The 23,042-nt window shown below is 47.3% G+C and overlaps 1 protein-coding gene across 2 annotated transcripts in view; it reads left to right on the top strand.

Annotated features, from left to right (window-relative positions):
• THOC2 (THO complex subunit 2) overlaps nucleotides 1–23,042 on the top strand; it is a 2,257,836-nt gene that overhangs the window by 1,823,569 nt on the left and 411,225 nt on the right. For both annotated transcript variants that reach the window (XM_069612670.1, XM_069612671.1), the window contains exon 31: nucleotides 4,531–4,940. In XM_069612670.1, the coding sequence (XP_069468771.1) occupies nucleotides 4,531–4,940 (410 nt within the window). The remainder of the gene's footprint in view (nucleotides 1–4,530; nucleotides 4,941–23,042) is intronic.

Consider the following 23,042-nt stretch of genomic DNA (forward strand, 5'->3'; position numbering starts at 1 on the left):
TGCAGCCTCTGGCCAGGAAGGAGAAAGTAGCGGTGGATGCCCTGAGCAGGCAGTACTCAATCTCCCATGAATGGGAGCTATGCTAGGAGATTGTTGCTGAAATCTTCAACATTTAAGGGAACCCCTCAGGTGGACCTGTTTCCCGCTACAGGAAGTGCAAGCTGTTCTGCTCTAGGGTACACCCAAGATGCGAACTGGGAGATGCGTTCTTATTGGATTGGAATTTCAACCTCCCATATGCATTCCCGTGGATTCTAGTTTTCCTGCAGGTTCTCTGGAGCCTGGCAAAATACAGGTCCTAGATGATTCTTTTTGTCTGGAGTTTTGTGTCTGGGAGAGCATGCACCGAGGCATACTGTGGCCCCGGCTGGGAAAGTTTTCTGCAGTTTCATCCAGGATATATCCAAAATGAGGAATCCATGGGAGGAGCCCTGCATCATAAGGAATATTACCCCAGGTAAGTCATTTGTTAAACTACCAGCCTTCCTCCCTCCTGAATTTGAGCCTCACTGCTCTCCCATTGCTACTAATTTAGACTGGTCTTGCCTTTCCTTTTGTTTGGACCAAATGAAAATATTTAGGTTAGATGCATACACTGCCCCTACCAGAGGGTTGTGAAAAAACCTCCCTAACGGGTGCCTTTTCTGTTTCTAACACATTATGATTACATTTAATTTGGCCCCCATTTAAGAATGTTATTAATGATGTCCGACTTTCATGTTAGAAATTAAGTTTTCAGTATTCATGCAGACAGACTAGGAATTTTTATAGGATCCCAGTTTGCAGTTTCTCAAGATCACACCCTGGAAGTGAGAGATCTCTTTTGAGCGAAGTAAAATGCTTTAATGCATTGTCCAGAATTCCAGACACTGTCAAATTCCTCAATTCAATTTTCCATTACAGCCAATCACACGATTGATCCAGATGCATGCTAGCTTGGACATGTGCAGATGCTGGTTATTTAAACCCATACTGAATGAAGAGCTTCCTTTTTGTGCTTCATGCTGACTAACCCGGATGAGAGCCCTGTGTTTCTGTGAGATTTGAAGAACAAGTCGGATGTAAAACAGTTTTATTAGGTTCTTTTCTAATTAAAATCCAATGTGGCATTAAGTCAGACACTGGCGAAAAGAGGCAGCAGGCCTGGATCATATGGAGTTGTTCATTTGGTACATGGTGTACCCTGAACCTGATTTACTTCAGGCCCTTCATAGGGTGCACACAGCATTCAATTCCGGGAAAAATTGAGAAACCATTCTGGTAAAGATGAAAATGTAGATATATACACTCCAACAGTGGCACTTATGGGACAACGGTTCTACGTGGTTTTATCTAAGTCATTTTTGTATGGGGGTGGGGTGCCTCCCTATTCCCCTTTACCATCCCACCCCCTATAAGACCTACCTTTACCCACCATTTATACCGCCTACCCGTCAACATATACTTATCAATTTTACAGCCACAAGGTAATTTGGGCTAATTAAATTACCACAAAGTAATTCACTTTGATGAAAATGAAAGTGTATGACTTTTGTCTCGTCTGCCTAAAGGACATTTCCCTAGATTATATACCATGTGCAAAAAAATAAGTTTAAACATAAAATTAAAATGTAGGAAAGTGGCCCTGTTCTCACTACAGCTTTCATGTGAAGGAGATGTTCCTGACCTTAAGTGCTGTTACTCATCAAAGCTATTGGTAACAAAAACATAATCGAAACTCCTTTCATTGCCGAACTTCGAAGCCATGTGTTGCATTTCAGCTGGAAGACCAAATGAAATTACTTCTTAAGTGACTACTACTTGATTGAAAGTTGGTAGCTGTATAAAAAAGGCAAAAATAGAAAAACGAATGGTAGAATTGATTAAATTTCAGCTGTACCAAAATTTCATGCAGCCGAAAATGTTGAACAATTCTACCATTCGTGACCATTATAGCGAACAAGGGGAGAGCAGGGGTGTTCGCTATAATGGCATCGGGGAAGCCCCGCTTGAAAAACAAGAACGTTTCGGAAAAAAGGGGACCCTGCAATGCCGGTTCCCATGCAGGTGTTAGGGAGATTTATCGTTTTTATGCTTAATCCCCTCTCCTAGTGTGACCCCCAGCTCATTTTGCTGGACTTCTGGAACTTTTTCTTCAAATCTTGAATGAGTGGAGCCCTTCTCCACTCATTCATTATTGTGGGCTCTGTCTTTTGGAACTCTATTTGTTATATCCTACCTGTACTATGGAGTCTGTCGGCTCCATAGCTCTTAAAGGCATCTGTATTTTTACTAATGCAGCACACAGCACCTTATGGACAGCGTTACTGGAGACTTGGGACCCTCCTTTTAAGATTATTTTTCTATATTCTCAAGTAACTACAGTTCTTAAGGATAGATGGATACTTCTCCGCCTAGGCTCCAGTGTCGGGGCAGGCAGTAAGTGGGGTAGGAGTCTTCCACCCCGCTGTCCTTTGTCTACCAGAGTGCCAGAATAGGACCACTCCCACAGAGGGTCTGGCTGTCCTGATTGGACAGCCAAACGCCCCTTTCTGCAAAATGCTGAGAGATTGCATAGGAGTATGTGCTGGCACTGTATAAAAGGCGAGGCTTCTGGAGTGTAAAGCAAGTCAACCACTTGAAGCTGAAGTAACCTAAGAAGACAACGACCACAGATACCAGCAGACCCGTTGCAACACCATTAAGCAACCACTGCTGTCCTGACCCCGTTTTATATGCGACAGAGGAGCTCTGAAGACGACTTAAAATCGAGCCATCGCCCAAGGTCGTAGTAGTTTCCAGAACTGCGGAAGCCCAGTACCAGGAGACTGGTTGCCCATTTTGAGTACATTGTCGTGGGAAGACCGAATATGTCAAATCTTTGCTGAACACATAGGTACCCTACAGAGATCCAATCCAACTCGCCCAGACTCCCACAACGGAATGCGGGACTGCAGGAAGCAAATAAGATTGACTGGACAATCCATGTCCTTTGTTGGTGCTGCAGAAAAGGCACCAAAACCGCAAAGAGAACTAAGAAGTTGCTGAAAGTCGTACCCCAGGTCCTCCCTCGAGACTGCTTCTGAGAGATCCCGTCCATTGTACTGCCATCAGTCATCGGACCAAGGAATCTGGAGGACGGGTACAGAGCTGCAGCATCACCGAGCATCCAGCACGAACATTTTCTTCAAGCCTACTGTGGGGGAAAACAGGTATTGCTTACCTGATTACAAGAAGTCGCTCCAGAGAGTTGGAGGGCCTATAGGTGTCCAGGGTCACCCCCCGTTACCCCTGACTCAAGCTGCTGCTGTGTCCCTTTACCAAGTCCTTTACAGGTCTCCCTTGTTAATTCTTAACTTTCTGCTTGTATAACACTACATACCGGAAGAAATCCTCTTTAACTCTTAGTATTCTGCTGCTTTTCAAGACTTTGAGCCCTCTCTAAGCTGCCTGTAGCTGGGGTTGTGTTTTTGGACGTAAAAGACTTGGTGTGAAGGAACGCTCTGTAGAACCTTGTAAAAAGCTAATGTTGTACTAACGATTTTCCTCTCAAAGTAACTTTACTATGTGTTTTCAGAGTAAATGTATTACTGTATACACTTTTGAAAACCGCAGGTGCACGTAATAACCAATAATACATTAACATTGTCTCTTCCCTTTCTAACGTTTACAAATGTAACCGCGAACAAACACGAAAGTGAAAGTGTCCTTTGAAGTGTATTCCGAGGGGTTCTAGTGTAAACGTAAAGTATTTAAAGCGATTCTGATGTACAAATAATATATAATTTTATTTACATTTTAAGTGTAAGTACCTCTTTGGTGTGCATGTCTGACTAAGGTTCAGTGTACTTACCTAGAGCTCACATCTTCCTCTTAAGATAAGTCTGATTGCTCTGCCACTCTACCAAGGTCCTGTATTAGTACAGACTGATACTAAGAGTTGGGGATCTACAAACCACTGGTATAGCTTAGTCTTAATACCAGTAGGTCTTTAGGAAAACTCCCCTAACAGCCGGTAAGTGGAGGGAATCTGCGTTGCAGAGGGTTGGAGGAGTCAGCCGCACACAATGAATTTTGCAGCCAAGGGGCTGGGGAGGTGCTGGTTACCAGAAATGTCCGGGAGAGAGAAAATCAAAAGTAATTTTCATTCAAATTGCTTTCGGTTTTTTCTCCCACTGACATTTTGGGTTCAGTTAAAGCGTGGACAATCTTGAAAGATACCAGAACCCCGCTGCCGATTGAATGGTTGTAGGTACATTACATTTAATAGTGTTTACTATGTCTAAACTAATGCATTAAACATTTCCAGGAGTCCAGCCTGAGAATAAGGAAGATTCACTGTTTAGGAATTTGAGAATTCCCCTCATAAGAACTACTGTTACAGGTGAGTAGCTTTTATTTTCAGATTAGGAGGTGTGTGTGTTTGTTATATGATGTTGCACTTCTTGCTATTGACCATAAAATGGCAGCATTCCTAGGTTACTTTAACCATACTCTAAACCTGTGAATTGGGGTAAGTCAATAATAGCACTTGTGTAACATTTTTTATAGCAAAGTAAATAAAGAAAAAGAGGAAAAGGAAAAGATGGGGAAAGAAAAGGAAAAAGAAAAAAAAGAGAAAGCACCAGCTGTCCCGGTTGAAGCCAAACCCCCTGGAAAAGAGAAACAGAAGGAAGATCGAGCAAATAAAGATGACAAGCCTAGAGAAAATAAAGAAAAAACCCCCAAATCTGAAAAAGAAAAGGAAAAAATCAAGAAGGAAGACAAAATGTGTAAAGAAGACCGATCGAAGACACCAAACAGTGAATCAAAATCGAATGCAGAGAAGGAAAAGGAACCATCCAGAGAAAGAGAAACAACAAAAGATAAATCGAAGGAAAATATGAAGGGAGAAAAGTCGTCTGTAGCTGGGTCCTTGAAGTCGCCAGTTTCCCGGTCTGAGCCACAGGAGTCTGAAAGGGGTAAGTATTTCTCGATGTATGTGGGCAGGATTTGTGGGAGATGTATTAGACATCAGCCTTTGAAAGAAGTATCAGTAAAAAACTAAACCCAATTTAGAAAATATTTATTTTAGTGAGAATGTTTACCTATTGCATACTGTTTACAGAAGACGAATGACACTATTTGTAACGTGATGTTTTTTTTCAGTGTAATGCTTTGAACTGGAATATATATCAAATTTCACTGCTTGATTTGTGCACTCTGGTTTTAATGGATTCATTTATCCTGCAGATTATATTCATCTTAGAAATGTATCCTCCATCACAGTCCTTCAGAACGTTCTTTTCAGGCACCAGGGTGCAGATTTTGACTGTTAGGATAGTTTTTCTAAACTGCAACTAAGGGCTTCATAAAAAATTTTAAAAACCAACTCAATACTTACGGTTTACAAAGCAAAGTATGACCTTATTTAGATTACAATAAGCAGTCCAGATGAGTCAAACCTATAACACATTCAGAATGGCATTAAGCTATTCTTAGGCAGTAAAACCAGGTTAGATATACTTTAAGAATACAATAAGCTTTGTGTGGGTTTCCAGTTTGACTTACCCTTTTGTTTTTCCTAGTTACCATGAGTTTGGCTATGCCCGCTTTCTATGTTATTGTCTCGTAGCCTATTTTGCCTGCTGGACTTAACAATGCATGATCAATCAATGTCTGTATAATATCGAAAGGTATATCAAAGAGGATTAGAGTCAAAGGCTACCCTTGTCATTGACGCAGGGGGAGGTCACCTTTGTGTTAGCAGTGGGGCTAGATAAATATATTCTAGCTCAGAGATCACCAAAAGCAAAAAATAGTAATTGTACTGAATGTTGTCATAAAAGCAAAGTTTAATTTAACAAAAGACACATATTTACACAAATAGACATGTGCCTCAGGTGGCACGTAGGGAATGCATAGCATACAACACAATAGTATGCACAAGTGTGGGGTAGTAGATAGAACAAGTGACTGTTCATGTATTGCTAAGTAAAGTAGCAATATGCTAACATTGTTGCCACACTGGGTGGTGGTGGTGGTGTTTCTGGTTCGGTGATTGGTGGAGGTGGGGCAGTGGCTGTATAGATGGAACAGCACTGCTGTGGGCACCAAACCGTCTTCAGGACATTGATTGTGGTAAAGACGATGTTGCATAGGGATGGGCGTTAGAGATTTAAAAATACGTAATTAGTTTAAAAGTGATATTGGATGGGCCAAAAAATGAAGGTGAACCTATCAAGGTTACTGTGGAAGCGCCATGGCGAGAAACTTAGTTGAGGACCAACTGTCGTAGGTACAGGTGGCTGGTATTCGGTCTTAAGAGTCAGACTCTGGTATCTAAATAATAAAGATATCCATAATGTGATTGTGAGTTGGAAGATCATCAAGATGCTAAAGTTAGAAGATTAGTAAAATAGTACCTGGAGGCCGATGGGTGGCATCAAGGATCGAGTATTCAATGGTGTTGAATGATGAGGAAAAAGCTGTAGTCCTAGAAATGAAACACTAGGGTTATAATGGGGTATACAGGTAGGCTGCATTGAGCAAAATTATTTAGCAGTGGTCTACAAGTAGACAATTTTGTGGAGCGTTATTTGCAAAAGTTGCCGGTAAACCAGTGAGAGGTTAATGTATTTAACGGTTTTTAAAGTGACAGGCTGTATATGCTCATAAAATTGGTCAGGACGGGGGGGACCCCATGGTGTGCATGGTATGGCAGGGAGCTGTTCGTAGTGAGCAAAATGGTCCAGGGACTACAATGACCTTGGCGGTGCAACCGGTGTTGGACGTGAGCCGCAGTGAAAAACCGCCATTAACTCATATCAAAAACCGGCAAATGCATTAACCTCTCACTGGTTTACTGGCAACTTTTGCAAATAACGCTCCACAAAATTGTCTACTTGTAGACCACTGCTAAATTTTGCTAAATGCAGCCCGCCTGTATACCCAGTTATAACCCTAGTGTTTCATTTCTAGGACTACAGCTTTTTCCTCATCGGTGAACACCATTGAATACTCAATCCTTGATGCCACCCATCGGCCTCCAGGTATTATTTTACTAATCTTTTAACTTTAGCATCTTGATCATTAACTTCCAACTCAAATCACATTATGGATATCTTTATTATTTAGATACCCGAGTCTGACTCGTAAAACCGAAAATACCCGCCACCTGTACCTACGACAGTTGGTCCTCAACTAAGTTTCTCGCCATGGCGCTTCCACAGTAACCTTGGTAGGTTCACCTTCATTTTTTGGCCCATCCAATATCACTTTTAAACTAATTACGTATTTTTAAATCTCTAGATGCACGCCCATCTCTATGCAACATTGTCTTTACCACAATCAATGTCCTGAAGACAGTTCGGTGCCCACAGCAGCGCTGTTCCATCTATACAGCCACTGCCCCACCTCCACCAATCACCAAACCAAAAACACCAAGAACACCCAGTGTGTCGACAATGTTAGGGTATTGCTACTTTACTTAGCAATACATGAAGGAACAGTCACTTGTTCTATCTATTAACCCAAATGTATGCATATTATTGTGTTTTATGCTATGCATTCCCTATGTGCCACCTGAGGCACATGTCTATTTGTCTAAATATGTGTCTCTTGTTAAATTAAACTTTGATTTTACTACACAAATTAGTACTATTACTATTTTTTGCTTTTGGTGATCTCTATGAGCTAGCATATATTGATCTAGCCCCACTGCTAACACAAAGGTGACCTCCCCCTGCGTCAATGACGAGGGTAGCCTTTGACTCTAATCCTCTTTGATATTCCTGTTTAACCCTCTAGAGTCAGGCCCCCTCACAAGAGTCTCCGCCCCTTAATATCTCTCTCACACACACACACACATAATATCAAAGGTATAAGCATTCTCTGGGACTACATTCTTTAGAAATAAAATCAACTGTAGAGGTTGCACCCATAGTCAAACTGGAAACCCCCCACAAAGCAAACATCAGATTAAGGGTTTGGTGGGAATGTTTGTGGTGACAATTAGGACAAGATAACTCGGGCAGATAACTTCCCCTCACTCCTAGCCAAATTGCTAATTCCCTCTAAATTGGGCAATAAAGTATACAGGGGTTTGGCCTGGCACATCAAAATATCTTTGATACCCAAATAAACGCACGGAAAAAGTTACCACGGTTCACTATCAAAGCACTGGCCATCCAGACCCCAAAATTGTCTGGTACGGAAGTAACAAAGGGAAAACTAAGTGCGAAACAGATATACCAGAGATGGCTTAAGACATATAGAATACAAACACACATTTCTAAAACTCAGATACTGTTTAAGCACATCATTGTGAAAGACTATAGATCGATCTGGGGGGTCCTGAATGGTGTTGATGGCTATCGGGCAAATCTACAGTCATGCAGTGTTTCAGAAGGGGATTGGGTGCAGTACTTCACAAAGAAATTCGAGGTGAGAAAGGGGTATTTGACATCGAAGGGTGAGAGCTGGAATATTAAGGATATATGGGATTTCCCAATTGATGAACTAGATATGTCCATGATTATTGAAGCTCCAAACGGTTCTAGAGCATGTGGTCCAGATGGGATATCCAATCTAATATACCGGGACAATTCCACACTATAGTCAAAAATATTATTCAAGCTTTTCACTCTTATTGCAAAAGGGATCTTGTCCCACCTCATGGAGAAGTCCAGTGATAGTCCCTATCTTTAAAAGAGGCCATAGAGCACAACCCCAGAACTAACGATCCATCGCCCTCTTAGATTTGGCTACAAAGATCTTTGTTAAATTGGTCCTAAAGGACCTAACTGGGTGGAGGCGACCAGGGTTTTAAAACGGGATTCTATAAAGGGGTTGGTACCACATTGAGTGCCCTAGCACTTCACGCTTGTACCTCCAACACAGGTGGTATCTTTGGGAAATCAATCTATGTTGCGGTAATTGACCTAGAAGCAGCTTTTTTGATAATATTGATATTGAGTCCCTCTAACACAAGTTGAAACTATGGGGGATCGATATGGGGCTTCTTTGCATGATAAAACCTCTGTATACAGACAATTCGATAAAAGTTAGAATGAATAAGCAGGGAAATGTATCTAGGTCAATACCAATTTTTAAAGGTGCAAGTCCGGGGTGTGTCTTTGCCCCTACACTATTTAATCTTTACCTTGCGATCTATGGTAGGAATGTAAATCGTGGAAATGCTATGCACCAAATGGGGAGACCTTAGGGCAAATATGCTTACGCCGTTGATTTGGTCTTGGTGGACCCCACAGAGATAGGTCTACAGAGACCGTTGTTGGCTGTGGAGAGCTACCTACCGACTATAAACCTTTACGAGCAGACACAAAGTGAAATCCTACACATGGAAATTATGTGACTTGCTGATTAGGAAGGTCTCTAATATCACTTACCTAGGGTATTCTTCTGATTAATGACCTCAGTCAAGTCATTAATCGGAAAAAGAAAATAGAGGGCAAAATGTTAGTGTATCTCTATGATGAATGTCTTGAAAATGAAAATATGTGCCTATTCTTTGATTTCCCCTTATTGAACTTTATAAGCTAAAAATAACTGAGTATGCTATACAGATGTGAATTTATAACATTCAAGAATAGAAAATTCCTTGATGTTTTGAAAGGCAAAATCTGGAAGGCAGTTCTGGGCCTGTCTAAATCAACCCCAAATAGTGCTATTTGGTTGGCATTGGGGATTACATCTTGGTGGACCCATTAAGGAACTCCTGCTGGCAGCAGGTAGGACAGACACAAGTGATCACAGTTCAAGGGTGTTAATTGAACAATGAATGCATGGTGGAAAAACGCCTAATCTAAGATGGGAGCAAGCGTCGACCATCAAATGAAAATAAGGCAGTACTAGTGGCGTTGTGTCAAATAAAAAGGCCTATACTAAGTAACCTATTGCCAAACCTTACAACTAATACGAACAGGGTGTGGGATAGCTTTCAAGAAAAGAAAAAAGTGTTCTCAAATAATAGTCAGGATGTGATTGCCAGGGTTCTCCCTTCCCCATGTTTTCTGCACATGACAAGGCGTGCCTCCTGAGCACAGCACACACTTGACCTTTCCCCAGCATGAGTCAACAGTTCCGCTCCAGCTATCAGGTTCTCCGATGAGTGGAAAAAAGTCACTTTCCACTAAAAAGTCTCTTGCCCTTGAGAGCCTGATAGTTCCAACAAACACACAGTTCCATTCTACAAATGCTTTGGGTGACGGCTTCACCCCCGGTCCTCCCTCTTCTGGGCGCTGACTCTTCAGACACTACTTTGGTTGATGCTTTCACCCCTGGGTCCCCCTCTTCTTCAGTCCACAAGTTATATAAACAGTACCTTTTCCAATAAACTTTGGGTGATACTTTTCCACCCCTGGATCTCACTTGGCCAGGCTCATACCTCAAATGACAAGCAGGATAGTTCACTCCTCTTTGCTTTTCAATGTCTCTTGGTTTTTCCCTCGGTCGGGCTCGGACTCCAAATGACAATCGGGACAGTGTACTTCTTTGTCTTATAATGGCTCACACTTTGACCAATCTTAATGTCTGTTCAACAGTTCAATGTGAACCTTCCTTTCTCAGGTTCACGTGATCAGGGTGATAATGGCTCACTCCTGGGTTGCTGTATACTTGGGGCAGACTTTGGCTTTTCTTGTTAGCGAGATTCACTTCCCTTGCTTTCTCTCAGTGCAGGATTTATTTCCCTTGTTTTCTTTTAGTGCAGGATTTACTTCCCTTACTTTTAAAAGTTTGTAGACTTTGATTGTATGGGGATTTTGCTTGACCTCCTGTATGACCACTTTGACCTATCTTTGCGGCTCTCCTACAGACGTCTGGTACCTGTAGTTTTGCTCAGATGGGGATTGACCTGAGTGTCTTGAGGTAGCACCCACGTGGTGCCAGTTTCCCCTGAGCAGCTGGTCTCCCCTTAACACTTTTCACAGTTCATTGAACTTGTTTTAAACTTGCCACTTTGGGATTCTCATTCAATACAGCCCGGTTCTTATCGGCTTCCCCCTCGACTCCCCAGCTGTGTTTAACCGCTTGGCTTTCTGTTTAATTGAAGTGAAGGCCGGCACCACATATGCAGGAATCCCCCTCGTTCCTGCTTATCGGCATAGGCTTGCCCTGTGTACCATTGACATCTGCTGCAAGACACTTGTGCTATTGTTTGCGGTCTTATGTCCTCTTCCACAAAGGTTCCGCGGGTCTGGGACAAAAGGGCAAGGTCGCTTCTCTCCTCGCCACCCTTCAGATTCCTGCCGCTTTTCTCCTTCTCTTGAACTGCTGTGCTGTCGTGCTGTCTGCCGTGCACGTCCTGTACACTCTGACTCCACCTTTTATCCCTATGGGGAAGGGAAAGGGCCGTCAGGAGTGTGTGGTTCTGATCAATTGCCTGACTTTGCCTGACCCTTGTATTGGGACATGTCGGGTAAACGGCTCTGGTGTTAGTTTGTTCTCCGGTGTGTCATGCAACAGTGTTTGTGTCGGAAAGGATGGGTGTGTGGGGGCCGTGGTTTTGAATCACCTACATGGTAGGATGGGGAAAACGGTGTTGAAAGAAGGATACCGCGTCTCACCCATCAGTGTCCTACTCTTCCCTGAGGACCCCCCATCCAGGTGATCCTCCCTCACGGGTCCACCCCCAGGAATGTAGCCAAAAGCGGTGGCCGTGTCCTAGCCACCTGGATGAGATCCCCTAGTACTAGCTAGGGAGACACCTTCAGGTTTCTCCTAGCCCAGCATGCAAAGCCTAGCCTGTTTCTGTCATATAAACTAAAGTTGGCTGAAAAACGAAGAAAAGTCTAAGCTATCAAATTCATGAGTACCTAAGGAAAGAGTACTGTACCCTTTCTCGAAAAAATGCGCAAGTGTTGTCTGTTTCTTGAAAAATCAACAGATTACGGATAATGACTCAGATTTTGTGAAGCTAAAGAAGCTTATGAGGTGGGACAAGTATATAAATATGGGAGACTTGGAGAGACGGAAATTGTTTAAAAACACATGCATACTCCGCCCAGAAGGGTAAAGTAAGAGCATTTAGCCAAATATCCCTCTCAAAAATTGAGGGGCTGCTATCTCAAATTCCACCTCAATGCCTTTCCCACATTGGAGGACATAGGACCAAAATGTAATGTACCAAAGGAGTTACGTGGATGTTGTGTTTGTGGTCTGGCTCCTTTGGAAACAATGCAACATTTGGTCTTGGAATGCCTGAACTTTGACTGATGGAATCAGATTGCTAGGTTCCTGGGTGCACTCTATTTCCCAAGTTATTGATTCTGCCCTGTGGGAGAGCCTTATTACAACCAACAGGGTCTAATACTAGCACTGGCAACGTTTTTGGGGATCATTGTCATGGAATTGGAAAAGATGCTCCAGCAGGGGGAGCACGACTGGTTAGACTGCTGGGAAAATATGATGTAAGGAAATGCAGAATTTTTAGGACTATGTACGTGCAGAATAATGTTGAATTGATATCCAGTTTCGGGTAGGCTGGGACTAATTTATTTTCAGACTGTATTGAAAAGAAAATTTAAATTTGTTTTGGAAAGCACAATATTTTATATCGTGTTAATATCAGTGAAAAAGTTTCTTGGATAGTAGATAACACTGAATAAATAAGTAAAAAAGAATACAATAATTAATTCCAGGGCAACAGTCCCTATTGGTCATAATATACAGTGTTCTCCAGCATGGGGTCTGGCATGGATTCACATCTTCAGAGAGATCACAGTGGCTATTAACCATTCTTGCCAATCTGGATGTGATCCCTTTCTTTAAAATGCCTTTGCTGGACCCCTCTATTCTCTCTAATTTCCGTCCCATTTCTCGTCTGCCCTTTCTTATGAAACCTTTGAATCCTTGGTGTCACCTCTTCTTTCTTCCTTTCTAGAGTCATCGGAACTTCTTGACCCAGCCCAGTCTGGTTTTCAGGCTGGTAGGAAAGTGTTCTGATCAAGGATGATATGGCCAGGCTTGTGGATGCAGTTGGGGGGTGGGTGTCCTGATTTTGTAAGATCTGTCGGTGGCCTTTGACACCGTAGACCACCCCACCCTGCTGTCGCGCCTGGCCCAGATTGGAATATCTGGTCAAGTGCTGACCTGGATTTCCTCCTTCCTGGCTGACAGAACTCGCTCGTTCTCCAACATGGGGTCTGGCATGGATTCACATGCTCATGAATATTCCCCGTCGTCAGGCTGGGAATCCTCGGTAAAGAAAAAATCAGTATCAGTTTTGTTTCTGATCTGTCTTTCGTAGTAGTAACCAATCACTGATCTCTGCGTCATACTGACCACAGCCAATGACTGCCATCTCCCTAAGCCCCGCCTCTGGCAGCCATCTTCAGATTTTTACCGCACGTTCAAGTGTTAGGAGTCCTCGTGCTTAGCTCTCGAGCTTTTGCTGCGTGTTTCGCGCTTTTTCAGGTGAATTTTCACATTTTTTCGGTTAATCGAGCCTCAAGCTCCACCATTTCTACTCCCGTTAACGGGTACCCGTTGCAGGATTTTCCTACACCCCTCAAGGGTGAAGATTCCGTCGAATCAACCTCTTGGAGGATTCCAGAAGATTCGCGGCCTACTTCGAGATGGCCCAGGACGCAAGTTTGTCACCCGGACCCAAGCTGTTTCGCAGCTGCCCTGGATGCGGGCTGCAGAATGTGTTTAAGGAGGACGAACATTCACGATGCCTCTACTGTCTTCATGGGGACAAGACTCATGTAGAGAAGGACTGCCAGTTCTGCAAGATCTTGTCGGAGCGGACCATGAGGGACCGTCGGTCCCGTCTCGCCAGCTGGTTGGAGAAGGGCTCAACGGGTGAGAAGAAGAAGAAAGGGTCCGAGCGGGCTTCTAAGTCCTGTGTGGGCGCCCCGGCGACGGGGGCCCAACACCAGGCCAAGCGCCGCGAGTCCGCTGGCTCCGGGAGCGCCGAAAGGTCGGGCTCTTCGGTCGCCAGGCAGGGCGCACCTTCCCCGGCACCGTCGACCACGAGCCAGCGCTCCGGTTCGGGGAAGAGGAAGTCCGAGACCCCGGGTAAGCTTCGGGAGAAGCCCCGTCCGATCTCGGGAGAGGGGGAGCGAGGCATCGCCCCTCCCCCTAAGGAGAAGGCCCAGGACGCACCTAAGGTGGTGAAGGCCCCTACCCAGCAGGCAAAAGCCTCTATCGAGGTGATCGAGGCGACTCTGGCCAAGCCGGCAGAGACCCCGCCAGCGGAGACTGCATCCGGGACTAGTTTCCCTGCCGCCAAGGAGGGAATCCTCTTTTCAGCCCATCGTCATGGCCCCCGTGATGGAAAAAGGGGGGAGGGGCACGGTAGCCTCCTCGAGCTCGGAGTCAGCCTCGGAGGGGGAACTGACAGGTTGCGAGGAATCTCGAAGTACAATTCGAGAAGGTTCGGTCCCGCAAGGAAGATCCTCGGGAGATAACTGAGGAAGACGACGATGGCGAGGAAGAGCAGCCTTCCCTTCCGGCGCAGCCGGAACCTAGGCCTCAGGATAGCTCGGCGGCCATTTTGTTTGCGATCCAGTCCTTATGCTCTGAGATGAGGACGAGATTACCACGGCCCAGGCTGGAGGACCTGCAACCTGGCCCATCGGGAAGTCCTCAGAACAAACGACGGAGGACCCAACCCTCTCCTCCGCTCGCCCCCGTAAGGCCTGCAGTTCCCTCCTCATCCTCCCACGAGTCGGGAGATGACGGTGCGGTGGGCTCGACGACGGGTTCTGAGGGCGACGACGATGGAACGGGTCTCCCGTCGCACGGGCATCTCCGCCCGACGAGATTGGCTCATTCCGCGCCATGATCGCCAGGGCGTCCGAATTGTTCCAGCTCTGCCCGGAGGAGCAGAAAAAGGAAGGTTTCCTCTATCAGCGCTGGGAGGCCAAGAGGAAGACTGTCATTGCGGTGCCTCTAATCGATGACATCTGGGAGGAGGACCTGTCGGTACTCAAGAACCCCTCCACGGCACCAGCCAAACGGGACCGGTATGAGAAGAAGTACCGGGTCCCCGAGACCGCTCCCCTGTGCCTCAGGGCCCAGCCAACGGCAGACTCGGTCGTCTCGGCGGCGGCGAAGAAGAAAGCGGCGGGGTCCGAAGCCTCAACGTCTAATTCCCCTCCGGACGGCGAGGGAAAGAAGTTGGACGCCATGGGGCGACTGGTCATTTCGTCGGCGGTGACGCCGATCAAAGCGGCCAACGCCCTGGCGATCGTGGCCCGTTACGACAGGGAGCTCTGGTTTAAACTGGCCCCCATAATGGACTTTCTACCGGACGACAAGAGGTCCGAGGCCCTGGAAATACTTCAAGAAGGCGAGGTGGCGTCGGACCACGCTATAACGGTGGCAACCGATATTGCCGATACCGGGTACCGCCAGCTGGGCAACGGAGTTTGCCTACGACGACAGGGTTGGCTCCGGGCGACGGACTTCCGTCAGGACGTCCAGACCAGGGTGTTGGACATGCCGTTCGATGGCAGCAACTTGTTCGGGAAGGCGGTGGACGAATCCCTCCAAGCCATAAAGACGGACACGGAGACGGCCCGCGCCCTAGCAGCCCTTCAGCAACGATGGCCCTTTCGGAGCTCCGGAGGCAGACAGGGGGGCCTCCAAGGGATCCAGCGGTGGCTCGTCGTCCTACCGCCAGGCGGGGCACGCTCCTCGTCTCAGGAGGCCTACAGGGGTCGCGGCAAGCAGGGAGCGCCTTGCCGCCATCAGCAAGGTGGCCAGGGCGGCAAGGCCACCACCTCCAAGCAGGACTGAACCGGCCGTGGCCTCGGGCCCCCACCGAAGCACCCCGGTGGGAGGCCAGCTGACGAAGTTCGTCGGCGTGTGGAAGTCCATCTCCACCGATCGTTGGGTGCTGGATACCCTGGCAAGAGGACACTCTATCGAATTCCTGAAGAAGTGCCCTCACGTTCCACCTGTGGCCAGGAAGGAAAATCACGTCCCGCAACTGCTGTGGAAGTACGGGCAATGCTCAGGAAAGGCGCCATCGAGACTGTCCCGAAGAGGCTCCGGGGTGTACTCAAGGTACTTCCTTGTCAGGAAGAAGAAGGGCGGCTGGCGCCCCATCCTGGACCTTCGTCGTTTGAACAAATACATCAGGTCACAAAAGTTAGGATGGTCACCCTCCAGCACGTGCTGGGACAGCTGGAGGAAGGCGACTTTCTATCGTCGCTGGACCTGGAGGATGCATACTTCCACGTTCCCATCCTCGGAAGTCACCGAAAGTTCCTCAGGTTCGTCGTCCAGTGACGCCACTACCAATTCAGAGCACTGCCGTTCGGATAGAAGTCGGCCCCAGGGTCTTTACCAAGTGCTTAGCACCTGTGGATTCACCTCTACCCCTACCTGGACGACTGGCTCATCCGCTCAAGGACGAGGGAACTCGCCGTCGAACACACTGCGAGGACCGTCCAGCTACTCACAGACCTGGGATTCGCCATAAATTACCCAAAGTCCCACCTGGTGCCGTCGCAGGTGGCCCTGTTTCTGGGAGCGAAGCTCGATACATTGAGGCGCCTGGCGGCACCGTCGGAAGAACGGACGAAGACCATTCTGGGCAAAGTGCAGCGCCTGCTAGCCACGGACGTGGCCAGGGTGAGGTCCATCAAGTCCCTCCTGGGGATGATGTCCTCTTGCATCTACCTGGTGCGCCTATGCACACTACGAATGCGCCCTCTTCAAGAATTTCTCGACGCCCGTTGGATGCAGGCGATGGGCACCTTCGAAGACAGGTTCCCCCTCAACAAGGTGTTCCGGCAGGCGATTCAGTGGTGGGGCGTTCGAGCGCACCTCACGGCGGGCAAGGACTTTCAGACGCCGGCGTACCAGGAGACGGTGAGGACGGACGCTTCCCTGGAAGGTTGGGGCACCCACACCGGAGATCTCCACGCAAGAGGCCTCTGGCTCCCGGAGGAGAAGCTCCTGCACATCAACATCCTGGAACTCCGAGCCGTGTTCTGGGCTCTCAAATCGTTCCTCCCGTCGCTCAAGGGCAAGGTGGTGCAGATCTTCACGGACAACACCACGACAATGTTTTACATATGGAAGCAGGGAGGTACCAGATCCCCAGCCCTATCCAAGGAGGCACAGGATCTGTGGCACTGGACGGTCGCCATGGGGATGTTCCTGGTTCCCTTCCACATGGCAGGAGAAAGAAACACCATCGCCGACTCGCTCAGCAGGGAGCTGCGTGCGTGTCACGAGTGGGAGCTGCGCCAGGATCAGGTGGATCAACTCTTCCAACGATGGGGCAAACCCCAAATCGACCTGTTCGCAACAGCGACGAACTCGAAGTGCCAGAGGTCCGCCAGCAGGTTTCCCCAGCCGAGAAGCATGGGCGATGCGTTCTCATTCCCCTGGGACGACCTATACCTGTATGCGTTCCCTCCGTTGCCGTTGCTGCTTCGACTCATCAACCAGCTCAAGAGGTCCCGGTGCAGGATGATCCTCGTCGCACCGGCGTAGCCAAGGCAGATCTGGTTCCCGGACCTTCTGGACTTGTCAACGTCCCCATCCATCAAGCTGTCGGCAGACGCGGATCTTCTCTCCAGAGAAAGAGGCGCCATCTTCCACCACGCCCCGGCGTCGCTGAACCTGCAGGCTTGGCTCCTGCAGCGCTAGAGTTTGGAGGGTACGATATACCGGCCGACTGCAGAGAGGTTCTTGCAAAGGCCAGAGCGTCCTCGACTCTCAAATGCTACGGTCACAAGTGGAAGAGGTTCTCTAGCTGGTGCCGAGCACAGAAGATCAACCCCCTACGGATTACGGCCCCTCAAGTGCTGCCGTACCTGCTATCGCTGGCAAAGGCTGGGCTAGCCCATGCTTCCATTAAGATTCATCTGGCGGCGATCTCCAGATATACCAGAACCACAGGACGGACGTCCCTGTGGTCTCATCGACTGGTGAAAGAGTTTATGAAAGGACTGTTCCGGTCGTTTCCGCCGGTGAAGGCCCCGGCGTGGGAACTTAACGTGGTGCTGACTAGGCTCATGGGGTCGAGCCGATGCACTCCGCACCGATGAAGTTTGTGTCATGGAAGACTGCATTCCTGGTGGCCATTAACTCCGCACGACGAGTGGGAGAGATCCAGGCCCTATCCTGCAAAGCTCCGTACTTGACTTTCCATGCCTCGAGGGTGGTGCTTAGGACGCACCCCTCCTTTATGCCCAAGGTGCCGTCAGACTTCCATCTTAACGAGCCTCTGGTGTTACCTGTTTTCTTCCCGTCTCCTTCGTCGCCGGCCGAGAGGACTTTGCACTCGCTGGATGTGGCTAGAGCGCTGAAGTTCTACGTGGACCGCGCAAAGAGTTTTCGGAGGACATCACAGCTGTTTGTGAACTTTGGACCTGTGAATCAAGGGAAGGCTCTCTCGAAGTCTTCTATTTCCAGATGGCTCTCCGGCTGCATCATGCACTGCCATTGGTTGGCTAACCGACCGCTGCCAGGCCGTCCGAGAGCCCTTTCGACCAGAGCGATCGCTGCTACTACGGCGTTCCTATCTGGTGTGCCCCTGCTGGACATCTGCAGGGCTGCTACGTGGAGGTCGACGCACACCTTCACGAGATTCTATTGTGTCGATCGGGATTCCAGGGAGGAGTCCAGGGTCGGCCAAGCAGTGCTGCGCAACCTGTTCGCTTAAGGTGAGCCTGGTGAGGAGGTAAGAGATGCTTAATGTTGAGTTGTTGTATTGCTTAATGTTGAGCCTTTTGCCACCTCCCGTGGTTGTGCATGTGTGTACTGCTATGTATTCTTATATTCATGAGCATGTGAATCCATGCCAGACCCCATGCTGGAGAAGGAACAAGTTACTTACCTGTAACTGTTGTTCTCCAGCATGGGTCTGGCATGGATTTGCATGCGAACCCTCCTGCCTACCCCTCTGCGGCTCTTCACTTGGTCATACTGCCACTTCACGTGCTACCAAATCTGAAGATGGCTGCCAGAGGCGGGGCTTAGGGAGATGGCAGTCATTGGCTGTGGTCAGTATGACGCAGAGATCAGTGATTGGTTACTACTACGAAAGACAGAAACGAAACTGATACTGATTTTTTCTTTACCGAGGATTCCCAGCCTGACGACGGGGAATATTCATGAGCATGTGAATCCATGCCAGACCCATTCTGGAGAACAACAGTTACAGGTAAGTAACTTGTTCCTGCGCTTCCTCCTTTTTCCTGTCATTTTACCTGCGGGGTGCTGCAGGGCTCCGCCTTGTCTCCCATTCTTTTTAACATCTATATATGGTCCTTAGTTTGTCTCATCTGCTCCTTCGGCGTCAGGTGCTATTCTTATGCCGATGACACCCATATTCTGATCCGTCTTGAGCTGTATCCGACTGGGGTGTCGTCATGCCTACATCAGTGCCTGCCGGCAATGGGGGAGTAGATGAACGCTAATTGGCTGAAATTGAATGGAGAAGTCGGAGGTACTGGTGGTGGGTTCCCCTCCTGACCCTTCACTTTGGGTATCTTCTTTCTGGTCTTCTTCCTTCTGCCCTCTTCCTGTTCCTGTGTCTAAGGTAAAAAACTTGGGAGTGGTTCTATCTTCATCCCTCTCTATGGACGCTCAATTATCGTCAGAATGTCAAACTGGCCATTTCCAGCACAAAGTATTGAAAAGGGTACTTCCTTTAATACCGGTCCCTCTTCACCCCCATGTGGTTGCAGCCTTGGTGTTGAGCAGGTTGGACTACTGCAATTCCCTTTATTTAGTGCAGCCTAAAGGGTTAGTCCAACGAATTCAACGTTTGCAAAATCTTGCAGCCCGTGTTGCAACAGGCTCACCTTTTGGGGCGTGCATTTCCCCTGTTCTGCGGGTGCTGCACTGGCTCCTGGTGGCTCAGCGCATTGAATTTAAGGCACTTTGTATCGTACACCGGACATTGCATGATCAGCGAGTGGAATATCTCATCTCCAAGTTCACCTATTTCCCCACACGCAGTTTGCGATCTGCCTCTTTAGGCCTGGTCTGTATGTCCTCCTACTGCCGTGCTCAAATTGGTGGCCGAACCTTTTCTATAGCTGCGGCCCAACTATGGAACAGACTACAGCTGGCAATAAAAAAATGGCAGTCATTTAGCTTTTAGAAAGGCCATAAAAACCTACCTCGTCTACATGTCTACCACCAACTAGCATTTTGGTTTGCTGTTCTCCCTCTCTAGCGCCATGATACCTTTGGGTGGCAGTGCGCTCTAAAATATTTCTTAACATAAAATGCTCATGAATATTACCTGTCATCATGCTGGGAATCCTTGGTAAAAGAAAAAATGTTCACTTTCTCTTGAAAATTATATTTCTGCTTTAAAGCAATCTATTGGGCAAGATTGTATGCAGTACCCTTTCGGAGACTAGAGCAACCTTGTCTTCCGGGCAGGAACCCAACCTTTGGTACAAGTCTGTACTACACAGGTTGGTAGTGTGGCTGAGCAGCCGGCCTCATCTCAAGAGGGGGTCAATGTGAGCTGTAAGGTTGTAACACAGAGTTTCACAGTGACAGTTATTCAAATAAACACTTAAACTTGAGGTTTGTTGATTAAACAATTATTAATTTAAGTCAGTTATATAAGCCTTCTTCAGAAGGGAGCAAAACATGTAACACTTATAGTATACTGCAAAACACACTCCATTTCTCTAAATCATATGATACCCTTTGGGGATGGCACACAGACACTTCTTACACCCTTGGGTGACTTAAGTAGCTAGGACACTGTGGAAATGGATTTATCACTGGTACATTCAGAGCAATACTGAGTTTGGGTGTAAAGGATTAGATAGGGGAATAAAACAAAGGTTAACAATTAATTCATTAACTGGTAAGTACTTTTTAAACCCTTCAGTGCAAAGTAAATTAACCCTTTCCTGGAGGAAAGGCAAAAGCACAAAGTGAGAGGTAAGAAGAGTCTCTCAGGGAGCCAAGACAGCCAATGTTAGTTGAGCAAAGTCTAGGAGAGCTGAAGGTCTTCTGGCAGGTAAGTAAAAGCCTTGCACAATGTTTTTAGAAAAGTTTGTAGAGCTGGGATTCACTTGAAGGGCCACAAGCTGGGAGGCTTGTGAAGGGCAAAGCTACATGCAACTCTGCAATGACAACCAAGACAAGTCTCAACTGAGAACAAGCAAAGCTAAACAACAAGCGGTAAGTCCTTTTCTGTTTAGAGTACCTTTGGTTAGAAGAAATGGTTACAGCTGGCTTCTGTTCCTGTACTGCTCTGCAGATCCTGTTGTTCCTGGGCCTAAGTCGTGGGACAAGAGTGAGGATGCCTGCACTGCAATGGGGAGGTCGGCGGCAGCAATCAGCAAACTTGAAATTCAGCGGCACTTTGCGGTTTCAGCTCCTCGCGTCTATTGCAAATAGCAACACTGTGGTTCTCGGATACCACTCCGGACTTTCCTCGCATCTGGGGCCCAGCACAATGTTGAGGTGGCTCAGGCTTGGTCAGTCCTGCTTCAGGGAAGTTCAGAGGATCTTCCTGGAATTTGGGTCCAACTTAAAAACGATGCACTGAATTTGGTGTTCCTCTCCCTGGCACTTTGGTTCCTGCAGCAGCAATTGAAGTACAGCCAGCTCTGAGAGGATGTCTAGACAAGTTCACTCTGGGGTTGATTAGTCCCACCAACCCAGTGAGATAAGTTGACCTTGCAAGGCTTCTCTAATAGAGGCGAATTCTGAGCTTCAGCACAGCAGCAGGGCTTCACTGGGCAAACCAACGGTCCAGGAGTTGCAGCAGGCGTTATTTCCAAGTTCTCCTTCAGATTCCTTCGTCCAGTGGTTGACTCTGCTTTCCAAGCCAAAATGGCTTGCCTTTTTTGCAGGTTTCTCCCATTCTTTCCAGCCTAGCTGTCAATCGCACAGCAGGGTGGCTGTCCTCCAAAGCCAGCCAGCCAGCCAATCACCTTAGGGTGCATTCCTGTAACCTACGCGTTTAAGCACCGAGAGTTTTGGGCACCTCGCTCACTTCCTGCCCATCCAGACATGCTGGAGCCAGAGGCGGGCTTCACTTGTGAATCCTGCCAAAGACCAACCGAACAAAGGGACCAGACCTGGTTTGGCACGCAGAGTAAATCTCAAGAAGGACCTTTCCAACGAGAAATGGCGAAAAAAGACGACTAGGCCATTTTGATAAAATGGGCACCCATGGGTGCCTTACTTCAGCTCCGGTTGCACAATGCGGTAAAAACACACAATGGTGGGAAAAAGTAAACCACTGCCACCAGCCGTTAATTGTAGAAAGGGTAACATAAAAATATTGCATGAGAAACTAGACAAAGGGGATACTAAGTAACCCCTCCAGCAACTTATGATAAAGATAATGTGGGCTGGGTCTAGAAAGTTACAAAATGTAAGTAAAGTCAATTTCACTGCACTGCTCTTGGAAGCAGTAGAAGAGAAGGTATTTAAACGTTTGGGAAATCTAAGAGACTTCCCTGTGTCACCGCACTGAAGATGTCTGGTGTCACAATGTATAGATGATGCTTATGGAGTTTCAGACTACAAAGTCAAAAGAAACAGAGTCCACATCACAGAAAAATACATGAGCGTGGGAAAAGGGACTCACTCTCTCCAGGTTAGAAATGAAAAGTCCTAAAGCCCAGCAAAAGAGCTGGGGGTCTCTAAGGTAGAATGGAATTAACACATTTATGAGAATTCTCCCTAACACAACCACTGTCCTCTGGGTCATATTGCCCACATCCAATGGCGGTCCTCTACCAAAGCACCACTCACCCCTCCTCTGCCAGCCATGTCCCGATTTTTACCACACGCTTCAGTGTTGGGAGTCCTCGAGTTTGCTCTCAAAGCGATTTTGTAAGTTTTTTTGTGGTTTTAGATGGAAAAGGTTCTATTTTTTTTTTTCAAAGGAGCCCGTCTGCTCTTTTCTCCATCTGCCGACAGCGGGGATCCGTTGTCCGTGAATTTCAGCTCCCCTCAAGGGCAAATATCGTTAAAGATTCTAGAAGGCCATCGGCCTACTTCGCGCCCTCCAACCATGACGGGGGAGAAGGAGGGAAGGTCCCTCTTCAGGCATTGCACCGAATTCAGGCTACGGAACGTGTTTGTGGAGGACAAGCACTTGCAAT

This window comes from Ambystoma mexicanum, chromosome 5p, assembly GCF_040938575.1.
Source record: "Ambystoma mexicanum isolate Mex_15411 chromosome 5p, UKY_AmexF1_1, whole genome shotgun sequence".
Lineage (NCBI taxonomy): Eukaryota > Metazoa > Chordata > Amphibia > Caudata > Ambystomatidae > Ambystoma > Ambystoma mexicanum.